This window comes from Salmo salar, chromosome 26 (genome assembly GCF_965601325.2).
Source record: "Salmo salar chromosome 26, fSalSal1, whole genome shotgun sequence".
Taxonomy (NCBI): domain Eukaryota; kingdom Metazoa; phylum Chordata; class Actinopteri; order Salmoniformes; family Salmonidae; genus Salmo; species Salmo salar.
The window spans coordinates 38876691-38888781 of NC_138316.1; the positions used below are offsets into that span (position 1 = coordinate 38876691).

General features: G+C 39.7%; 1 protein-coding gene across 1 annotated transcript; it reads left to right on the plus strand.

The window, feature by feature from the left end:
• Positions 1–5496: 5496 nt before the first annotated feature.
• On the plus strand, positions 5497–11122 carry LOC106562745 (guanylyl cyclase-activating protein 2). Its single transcript, XM_014127750.3, has 4 exons — positions 5497–5885; positions 8352–8501; positions 9393–9504; positions 9797–11122. Exons 1-4 carry the CDS (start codon positions 5679–5681, stop codon positions 9940–9942), a joined length of 615 nt encoding a protein of 204 aa, XP_013983225.2. The 5' UTR covers positions 5497–5678; the 3' UTR covers positions 9943–11122.
• Positions 11123–12091: the final 969 nt, after the last annotated feature.

Here is a 12091-nt window from a genome sequence, read left to right on the forward strand (position 1 = left end):
TTCTTCAGAGTAAAACACTATAATGTTCTCACAGATTCTTCAGAGTAAAACACTATAATGTTCTCACTGATTCTTCAGAGTAAAACACTATAATGTTCTCACTGATTCTTCAGAGTAAAACACTATAATGTTCTCACTGATTCTTCAGAGTAAAACACTATAATGTTCTCACTGATACTTCAGAGTAAAACACTATAATGTTCTCACTGATTCTTCAGAGTAAAACACTATAATGTTCTCACTGATTCTTCAGAGTAAAACACTATAATGTTCTCACTGATACTTCAGAGTAAAACACTATAATGTTCTCACTGATTCTTCAGAGTAAAACACTATAATGTTCTCACTGATTCTTCAGAGTAAAACACTATAATTTCCTCACTGATTCTTCAGAGTAAAACACTATAATGTTCTCACTGATTCTTCAGAGTAAAACACTATAATTTCCTCACTGATTCTTCAGAGTAAAACACTATAATGTTCTCACTGATTCTTCAGAGTAAAACACTATAATGTTCTCACTGATTCTTCAGAGTAAAACACTATAATGTTCTCACTGATTCTTCAGAGTAAAACACTATAATGTTCTCACTGATTCTTCAGAGTAAAACACTATAATGTTCTCACTGATTCTTCAGAGTATAGAGAAAGCAAAAGCTCTCGGGTGGGTTTTTGTAGAACTGAATTTGTGCCATGCATGCTTATCAGAAAATATCACGTATTCAGCCAAGGCGTGGCTTGGTATTGATTAGTCATTTAACATAAGTCATTGGCCAAGTTTGATTCGTCTAATTGGAGAAGATCTTTTCTCTTAATCCCTACACTCTTAGAAAAAAAGGTGCTAAATAGAACCATATAGGGTTCTTCGGTTTGGCCCCATAGGGGAACCTTTTTTGGTGCTATAGGTAGAACCCATCGCAAAGAGTTTAGCTAGAACCCTCTATGTAGAGTTCTTCATAGAAGTCCCTGTATATAGTTCTACCTAGAACCCTCTATGAAGGGTTCTACCAAGAACCATTTTATCTTTGGAGTGTTCTTCCTAGAACCATCTATGAATGGATCTGCCAGCCTTATTAGCCTTTAAAATGCAATTATTTATGACAATAATTACATACCATAATGTCACACCCTGATCTGTTTCACCTGTCCTTGTGCTTGTCTCCACCCCCTCCAGGTGTCACCCATCTTCCCCATTATCCCCTGTGTATTTATACCTGTGTTTTCTGTCTGTCTGTGCCAGTTCGTCTTGTGTGTTTCAAGTCAACCAGCGTGGTTTTTCCGTGCTGCTGCCGTTCCTATTCTCTTTTGCTAGTCTTCCCGGTTTTGACCCTTGCCTGTTTTCTGGACTTTGTACCCACCTGCCCTGACCTCGAGCCTGCCTGCCATACTGTACCTCCTGAACTGGTTTTGACCTTTTGCCTGTCCACGGCCATTCTCTTGCCTACCCCTTTGGATGTAATAAATATCAAAGACTCAAACCATCTGCCTCCCGTGTCTGCATCTGGGTCTCGCCTTGTGCCCTTATACCATAAGGACTTTCTCTGAGGTCCTAGTTATACTCAACATAGTTGTGTTAGGAAACTCCTGGTTTAAAGGAGCCAGCAAGGCCTGGCCAGCAAGTCACATTATGCTAGCTTGCAGTCATGTGTAATTCCTATTGGAATCCAGCCAGAGTTAGGATATCAAACAAATGTATTTATAAAAAAAATTGCACCCACAACCTGCAATCTGAATGACTTGAATGCTGAGACTACCTTAATCATCTAAACTGGAACGGCCATCCCAGTAACGGGCGCAATAAGTCGAATAACTACGAACAGATTGGCTTCGATTAGATTTTTTATTTTTTTATCTTTGTGTAGCATAAAATGAATCAACCAATCAATGTACATCCAAAAACACAGATATTAAAACAAACAATTCGGAATATCACCATGTAAAAGACGAAGCTGGGAAATGTGGTTCTATGTACAGTGAGGGAAAAAAGTATTTGATCCCCTGCTGATTTTGTACGTTTGCCCACTGACAAAGAAATTATCAGTCTATAATTTTAATGGTAGGTTTATTTGAACAGTGAGAGACAGAATAACAACAAATAAATCCAGAAAAACGCATGTCAAAAATGTTATAAATTGATTTGCATTTTAATGAGGGAAATAAGTATTTGGCCCCCTCTCAATCAGAAAGATTTCTGGCTCCCAGGTGTCTTTTATATGGGTAACGAGCTGAGATTAGGAGCACACTCTTAAAGGGAGTGCTCCTAATCTCAGCTTGTTACCTGTATAAAAGACACCTGTCCACAGAAGCAATCAATCAATCAGATTCCAAACTCTCCACCATGGTCAAGACCAAAGAGCTCTCCAAGGATGACAGGGACAAGATTGTAGACCTACACAAGGCTGGAATGGGCTACAAGATCATCGCCAAGCAGCTTGGTGAGTAGGTGACAAAAGTTGGTGCGATTATTCGCAAATGGAAGAAACACAAAAGAACTGTCAATCTCCCTCAGCCTGGGGCTCCATGCAAGATCTCACCTCGTGGAGTTGCAATGATCATGAGAACGGTGAGGAATCAGCCCAGAACTACACTGGAGGATCTTGTCAATGATCTCAAGGCAGCTGGGACCATAGTCACCAAGAAAATAATTGGTAACACACTACGCCGTGAAGGACTGAAATCCTGCAGCGCCCGCAAGGTCCCCCTGCTCAAGAAAGCACATATACATGCCCGTCTGAAGTTTGCCAATGAACATCTGAATGATTCAGACGACAACTGGGTGAAAGTGTTGTGGTCAGATGAGACCAAAATGGAGCTCTTTGGCATCAACTCAACTCACCGTGTTTGGAGGAGGAGGAATGCTGCCTATGACCCCAAGAACACCATCCCCACCGTCAAACATGGAGGTGGAAACATTATGCTTTGGGGTGTTTTTCTGCTAAGGGGACAGGACAACTTCACCGCATCAAAGGGACGATGGACGGGTCCATGTACCGTCTAATCTTGGGTGAGAACCTCCTTCCCTCAGCCAGGGCATTGAAAATGGGTCGTGGATGGGTATTCCAGCATGACAATGACCCAAAACACATGGCCAAGGCAACAAAGGAGTGGCTCAAGAAGAAGCACATTAAGGTCCTGGAGTGGCCTAGCCAGTCTCCAGACCATAATCCCATAGAAAATCTGTGGAGGGAGCTGAAGGTTCGAGTTGCCAAACGTCAGCCTCGAAACCTTAATGACTTGGAGAAGATCTGCAAAGAGGAGTGGGACAAAATCCCTCCTGAGCTGTGTGCAAACCTGGTGGCCAACTACAAGAAACGCCTGACCTCTGTGATTGCCAACAAGGGTTTTGCCACCAAGTACTAAGTCATGTTTTGCAGAGGGGTCAAATACTTATTTCCCTCATTAAAATGCAAATTATTTTATAACATTTTTGACATGCGTTTTTCTGGATTTTTTGTTGTTGTTATTCTGTCTCTCACTGTTCAAATAAACCTACCATTAAAATTATAGACTGATCATTTCTTTGTCAGTGGGCAAACGTACAAAATCAGCAGGGGATCAAATACTTTTTTCCCTCACTGTAGAACCCTTATTGCCTTCCAAAGAACCCTTCTTGCCTTCTGAAAAATCATTCTTTGCTTCCAAAGAATCATCAAAGAACCCTTTCTTCCAAAAACAGTTCTTTATAATGTTAAAGGTTTTAGGTAGAAACATTTGTCTTACATAGAACACTTGTCTTTCAGAAAGGGTTCTTCAGATAAAAACAGTTCTTGGTAGAACCCTATCCCTATACAAATAATCCCTTTGGAACCATCTTTTTCTAGGACTGTAGGCATAACTGAATGATCTTTGCAGATGAATCCTTCATTGACCCACAGCCAACCTCGAGGTATTCCTCAACAAGGGTCTTCTGTAGGGAGTTACTCTAACCTGATCCTTGCACCAGAGCTACTCAACTTCTACCTGACTTCTCTATTTAATATCGGACTTGTTTAATGTATCCTTATCAGGGTGAATTGATTCTCATACAACACCTCAACTGAATCATCTCACATGGAATCATCTCGCTGAATCATCTCACATTGAATCATCTCGCTGAATCATGCACCTTCCCCCCCATATAATAATAATAATAATAATAATAATAAATGCACTTTTCCTACTAGTACTGACTTTGCTGATAACTACTTTATTGAGGGAAAATGTACCTGCTACAGTTGTGATATGTTGTTGTCTCACCTAGATATCTTAAGATGAATGCACTATTTGTAGAGTCTGTGAAATGAATAAAATGTCAATGTAATTTCTGTTTCATATAAATCCTCCTTTGACCGATAGCCAACATCGAGGTTTTCCCCCACGTGGGTCATGTTGAAGAAGCTTACACCAGAGCCAATCAACTTGTACTTGTGTAATATCCCGTAACACTCTTAGTCCATACCTGAACTTTTATGATATCTCTTATCTTTATCAACTTATAAAAATGCAAAAGGTAGACTGAGATGCTGAAAACAATAGGTCAGGTATGGGTCACTGGAGTTAAAAGCGATTCATTGCCAGAATCTCAATCTAAGGTACTAACTTAGAAAAAAGGTGCTCCCTTGAACCATAAAGGGTTATTTGGTTGTCTCTGTTGGGGACATCTTTTTTTGGTTCCTTTTCACCAAGGAGTTCTTAATTTTAAAGCTCATTTCAGGGGTTCCTTGTTGGGTGAAAGGGTTCTACCTGGAACCAAAAATAGTTTTTCTACAGGGACAGCCGAAGAACCCTATCCGAAACACTTTTTTCTAAGAGTGAATACAATCAAGCTGTCCTGGATCTAGTCTCTCGTGACAGGCCAGTGTGTGCAGTTAATCCTTCGTTGACCCACAGCCAACCTTAATAAGGTATTCCCCAACATGGGTCAACTGAAAGTAACAATTGCCCGAACCTTACACCAGAGCCTCACAAATTCCAACTGACCTCTCTATTTAAACACCTAACTTCTGTTACATCCAGTAACACTCTAAACTCATTTCCAACCTACTATTGGATATGTTACCTATATTTTACCTGTTCTGATCTGTTCTGATCTACTAATTTGATATACATACTATTTTGACTTCAGAAGTGGCTGTTCAGTGAAAATGTATTTATTAATCCTCAGATAGTGACGGGTGATCATTTGCCCATGGCCTGACAACCTCCATTCCAGGTGTGAAAAGGTTTTATAACATAAATGCAATTGTGAAAATGTTTTATAATATATTAACACAATAAAACCAGTTGAGTCACAAAAGTTATAGGACATATTCTCTCTATTTGGCACACTGTAGCCTTGTAGGTCTACAAATTACATCGTCCAATTGGATCAGGTCTGCAGATTACTAAATGCCGATATAGGACAAGTCTTGCTAAAAATAAGTTAGCCTGGGGTTAACGTATGTATATCCCACATGATGTAGCCTATGTTGTCAGACCTATTTGCACGCACAACCATCAAAGGCAACGATGCAGGGAGCAGAGAGAAGATGCGAGGTCGAATTCTTAAAGGTTTACAAATTTTATGAACCTCGGGGGTAACCGTGTCCCCAGGCTATTGCGCACAGCCATATCGGAGACTAGCCCACAGCTGGATTTAAATTTACGCGTTGTCTTTTTCACACTTTGAACTTTTTCACTCAAACCTTTTTTACTTTACAATGGGTCAAAATCAGCAAGCTCAGTCAACCAGCGAAGAAGAGTTGGAAGTATCGACAATTCAAGACCTCTACAGGAGGTTCATCAATGAGTGCCCCAGCGGTTCGTTGTACTTGCACGAGTTCAAAAGGATGTTTGGGGTTCAAAACAATAATTCGCCGGAATCGCAATACATGGAGGGAATATTCAGTGCGTTTGATATGAATGGGGTAAGATTCTGAATACAAACAAGCAGACCTGGGTCATTTGCATTTACTGTAAATTATGTATTTGCATACTGTAACAAAACATGTTGTATTGGTGTAGGCCTAAAGTTATCATAGACCCCTTCCCCTCAACTCAAGTGTTTTCAACATCCCATTTAATTCATCAATACAGATTTATACAATTTTAGTACAATACTATTATTAATATTGTTTTCTAGAATATGGGTTTCCCAAAATGTGTGCTCTTTCCACATGTAGGCTAAACTATTTGTCTGTACACTATCATGCTTCATTTGGCCATATGCTTAATTAAAAGCCTAAAGGTAGATGGCCATAATACCCCTCTTTCCATAAAGTGGGCCAGAGTGTAAAGCCAAATGGGTCGTTCCACCTCAAAAAGGACAAGAAAGAGGATTTCAACACCAACCTTCTCAGATTGTTCTGAAATAGTTTTTGTATTCTTTAAATATAATACCTAACTTCCAAATTTGACCATTATTTTTCTAACAGTGACTTAGACATCAAAAGCCACCAATGGACCCCCCCACACCCCACGCCAATCCCACCCCAACAATGAGTATATTATCAGTTCTCTATGTCTGACAAGTAGTATGGAGCTGCAGCTCTGAGTTTTGTTTTTTCATTCTATGTATTGTATTCTACCTGTTCAGAGAAATGAGTCATTGAAGCTGTTAGGTTTATGTCCCATCCTACATCTTGATATTACCTGGTTTGACCACTAGATGGTGGTGTTCCTGCTATTAGGTGAACAATGTTTGAACTATCTCCCCCTCAAATGGATAGTTCACCCAAATTACAAAATTACATATTGGTTTCCTCACCCTGTAAGCAGTCTATGGACAACACATGCTTTGGTTATGGTACCTATGTCAGCATTTTCACACATCATGTTCAAATCATCCTAAAGTATTTAACATGTATTGTGTACCTTCATTTCAATTAAATGCCAAGTCTCAAATAGCCGTCTGTCCCTTTTAATAGCCAGGTGGCGGCACACATTTCAGCAAATAAATGCCTGTTTCAAATAATACTTATTCTGTTAAGGAAAAGTAAAGAAAAAAAGCAATAGAGGCATGCCTAGACAAAAGAAATGTGACACAGTTTGTAAACGATAACACATTAGTGTAGGAAAATGAAGAAATTTATTAAAATGCTGGAAGTGAATGCTGGAATTTAACAATTAACTATGCAAATGAGCAAAAGCTGTGTGCATTAAGGAAATAGACAGCTGGCTTAAATAGAAGCCTGTCTCTAATAAGCACCTGTTGTGTTCAGGAATTTAATTAAATAAACACCTGGGCTATTAATTACATTTTTATGTTAACTCAATGGTGTTACTTATAGATTATATGGATATGAAGTGCAAAAATGCTAATAGGTACCATTGACTTGCATTGGATTTGCTGGTATGAATACCCGAGCCGACAAGGTGAAAAATCTGTTGAAGTGCCCGAGCAAGGCACTTAACGCTAATTTGCTCCAGGGGCACTGTACTACTATGGCTGACCCTGTAAAACAACACATTTCACTGCACCTATCTAGTGTCTGTGACAATACAACATATTTATTTTGTGGTCAGAACCTGGTAATATCAGGATGTAGGATGGGATATAAACCTAAGAACTTCCATTACTAATTTCTCGGAACGGGGAAAAGAAACGTCACCAAATTCACTGAGAATACATTACATATGATGAAGAAATAATACTCAGAGCAGCAGCTCCATACTACTTATCAGACATAGAGAACTGATACTATAAACTCGAAGTTGGGGTGGGATTGGAGTGTAGGGTCCGTGGGTGGCTTTTGGACATTTCTTTGGATTCCTCACGTCTTATTGCTTGTTAGAAAAAAGTGAAGGTCCAAATCTTATCTTAGGTACTATATTTATTGAATATTCTATGAATCCTATAAATTAAAATGTCCAATTTAGGTGCAATCAATTAGCTTAATTTCTCAGAAATCAAATTATATTTCAAAAAATGATGTTGCAGAAATGCTAATACTATCTGTTTTTAACTACAGAAACGACTTCAGAAGAATCTGAGTGGGTGTTACGGCCTGCTGAATTGACATGGAAAGACCCAAATGGAAATAGGGCCACACTTCCAACAAAGGCCCAAGACAATGCTGTAGGCCAGTTAAGCTATCCCACAGTTACCACCAATGTAACAATTGATGAGAAACAGTTTGAAATAGGCTCGATGCAGAAGTCTAAAAAGGTCCACAACTCTCTGGATGAGTATCTGGATATAGGCTACCCGAAAATACATATTTGACCCAGGTCTATTTCCCTATATTTTCACAATCCACCATGATCCTATGGTATACCTTTTGTTTTACATATGCCCACTGTCAGGGATGTTATGTATTTCTTACATGGAGAACACGTAAGGATTTTTATTGAGGCTGTAGTTGATCATGATCGTTTGTCTGTCTCTATTACAGGACAACACCATGGATTTCATTGAGTATGTTGCTGCGCTAAACCTTGTGCTTCGAGGACGGCTCGAGGATAAACTCAAGTGGTCTTTCAAGGTGTTTGACAACGATGACAATGGGCGACTGGACAGGCACGAGCTGAGAATAATTATTAGGGTAAGGGTTTGGGCCGAAGTGTGACCTATAGTAACATTCTAAGCCAGTGTTTCTCAACATGGCTCCTGGAAGGGATGTGTTCTACAGCACACTATAGCTCATTATCAATTAGACACTAAGCCGTATATATCTGCTTAGGTCAGGTAACCACTAAACTCAAAGCCTCTGAGAATCAGCTATTTATCAAACAGAAAAACAACAACAAAGTTGAATAAACACATTTATATTGTAGATACTGCACTTTGCCCTTGCATTACCCATATAGTTAAGGTCATACAAAGGCAGAGTGCAGTATCTGCATTTTAGGGGTCATAGATCAAATCAGTGGTCATGGTTGATATGCATAAACATTACTTCATAATAAGATGATACGTCATTGCATTATCACTTATTTACCTACAACCTATTTGGATGGCTAACAAAAATACTTTAAAGACATTTTTCTCAGATTCACTGTTGGCATAGTTACTGTATTGGCAGTATTGGAAGTACTCTAGTTAGAATAATTCAAATGAATTACATTTGGGCCATTTCATTCAGGCTTCTTAATTGGAGCAATTTATAGGGTAATTGAAAATCTGTGTGCACAGTGGCTGTTCAGGTTTGAAGTTGAGAAACCCTGCTCTTGGACTTGAAGGCTGTAGTCTGATGCTCTACTGCTCCCCCGAAGTGTGTACTCGTATACGCCCCCTTATGGATTTAAAAGCATTGAATTGGTGTAAAGAATATGGTAGGAACTTTCTCCAGCCGTCCTTGTACTAACCTAATGATTTAAAATGCACACATGTGGAAGGGTAGGAAATCTCTCAAACCTTTTGAGGAACCAACGTCTGCAAAACGTAACTATAACAGTTGATTGATGTAACATTCCTCTGTTTGGGATGTCTGTAGATCATCTACAAGATAAAGAAAGGTTCTGTCAGTGACGAGGCAGGCCAAATCCACCTTACACCTGAAGAGGTTTGTGACCATATCTTCCAGAAAATTGACGAGAATGGTGACGGTGAGTACTGGAGCACTTATTTGTGTATTTTGACAGCCTTTAGCTTTTACTCTGGCAGGATGGTCATGTGTCAGAAATAATGACATAGTGAGACACTATTAAAAAAGTGACCTATGTATGGCTTGATCTACTCAACCGATGGCGTGGGAAATGGAGGAATTGTTACTTATGAGATCTCAAAAATATGGAGTGAGCTATCGCCTTTAACTAATTCTTGATGATACAGTATAATGACAGAGTGGATACACATTAGGTAGAATAATAAGGATCTCCTTGTTGTCTTTGGTTCCAGGTCAGCTAACTCTGGAGGAGTTTGTGGAGGGGGCAAAGAGAGACCCCTGGGTGCAAAAACTAATACGTCTGGATATCAACCCCAGTTACTGGGTCCACCAGCACTTGAGTGACAGAAAACTCCAAAAGTCCAAAACGATGAACTAAAATGTCCGACAGGGAGGAGGAGGACATTGGTTCTCTCTATTAAAGAAAACAACAACTTCTCTGGTTGAAAACGGCCTGTATTCATTATCATCGACTCTAGTCCCATAAAAGGATAACTTTGATCATAAAGTCAGTATCTCTCAAAATGGGGATTTGCTAGATTTAGGAAATTAATGACGTTGCCAAATCCTTGGATATTTAAGGATTGTGTATGGATTTCAAATATTCCCAGTATACTCACTCTCCGAGGAGTCAGAAAAAAAGCGGATGTTTCCAGTTTTCAGGGATACAGTATTTTCAAACTAACTTCCATTTCCCCTGAAAAACAGACGTGGGAACTTCGCTCAGGCATCTTTTTGCATCTGCTACATTAGGTTAGAGCATCCTGCATGATATTCAATTGTATCAGCAGAATCAACCTACAGCCCATTTCTTTACAGACAGCAGAAATTCCCAATTGAGTTATTAGCATACATCGCCTCCGGGCTTATTTGATTGAGATCTTCTACAATGAGTTTTGAGAAGGAAGCGAGGAGAGAGGACATGAAGAGTATGCAATTGAGATTCTCCTATTCAATTTGCCGGCGCATGCTCTGCAAGGTGTCGAAAGCGTTCCACAGCAATGCTGGCCCATGTTGACTCCAATGCTTCCCAAGTTGGCTGGATGTCATTTTAGGTGGTGGACCATTCTTGACACACAAGGGAAACTGTTGAGCGTGAAAAACCCTGCAGCGTTGCAGTTCTTGACACAAACCGGTGCGCCTAGCACCTACTACAATACCCCGTTCGAAGGCACAAATCTTTTGTCTTGCCCATTCACCCTCTGAATGGCACACATACACATTTCTTGTCTCAGTTGTCTCAAGGGTTAACAATCCTTCTTTAACCTTTCTCCTCCCCTTCATCTACATTGATTGAAGTGGATTTAACAAGGGACATCAATAAGGGTTCATAGCTTTCACTTGGTCAGTCTACGTCATGGAAAGAGAAGGTGTCCTTAATGTTTTCTACACTCTGTGTATATGCCAATATCAAAATAAATGCAATACATTTTTATAACATTAAGATAAGTATTGATACTGTAGTACATGCCCAGCTAGCACTTTTGGTTCATTGGAAGTTGTGGGAACATATGTTTTTGGTTTCCCATTGGTTCTGGGAACGAAGCCATACGTTTCCTGACCGGTACAACTGAATATGTTTTAAATGTTCTGAGAATGGAAATAAAAATGTTTCCTGTTCAGGGAACGTTCATTTTAGTTTGCATGGCAGGTTCTGAGAACATTTTACTATGGTTCACTGAAAGTTTTCCTGGGAGGTTTTATTAACGTTCTGAGAATAGAAATTATAGTTTACTTGAAGGTAACTAAATAATACTCTGAGAACATGTGTCAATAAGACTTTCAATAACACTGCTAGCTTAAATGGTTTTGAACTCCAAGCACAGGTAAGACACATGAAAATGTATCTTCTTAGATATTAATCATATAAACACATTCATTTTTTATTGTGGCATGGTGTCAGTATCAAATCAAATTTATTTATATAGCCCTTCTTACATCAGCTGATATCTCAAAGTGCTGTACAGAAACCCAGCCTAAAATCCCAAACAGCAAGCAATGCAGGTGTAGAAGCACGGTGGCTAGGAAAAACTCCCTAGAAAGGCCAAAACCTAGGAAGAAACCTAGAGAAGAGCCAGGCTATGAGGGGTGGCCAGTCCTCTTCTGGCTGTGCCGGGTGGAGATTATAACAGAACATGGCCAAGATGTTAAAATGTTCATAAATGACTAGCATGGTCAAATAATAATAATCACAGTAGTTGTCGAGGGTGCCACAGGTCAGCACCTTAGGAGTAAATGTCAGTTGGCTTTTCATACTCATTGAGAGTATCTCTACCGCTCCTGCTGTCTCTAGAGAGTTGAAAACAGCAGGTCTGGGACAGGTAGCATGTCCGGTGAACAGGTCAGGGTTCCATAGCCGCAGGCAAAACAGTTGAAACTGGGGGAGTAGGATTCAAACCTATGATCTTCTGTTCTCTATCCATGGAATTAGTCCACTGCGCCACAAGGATGGAGCTATAATCCTTTGTTTTTCTTTACTCATGCAAAGCAGTTCAATTTAGTCTATTCAAACAGACCCCCATTTCAAT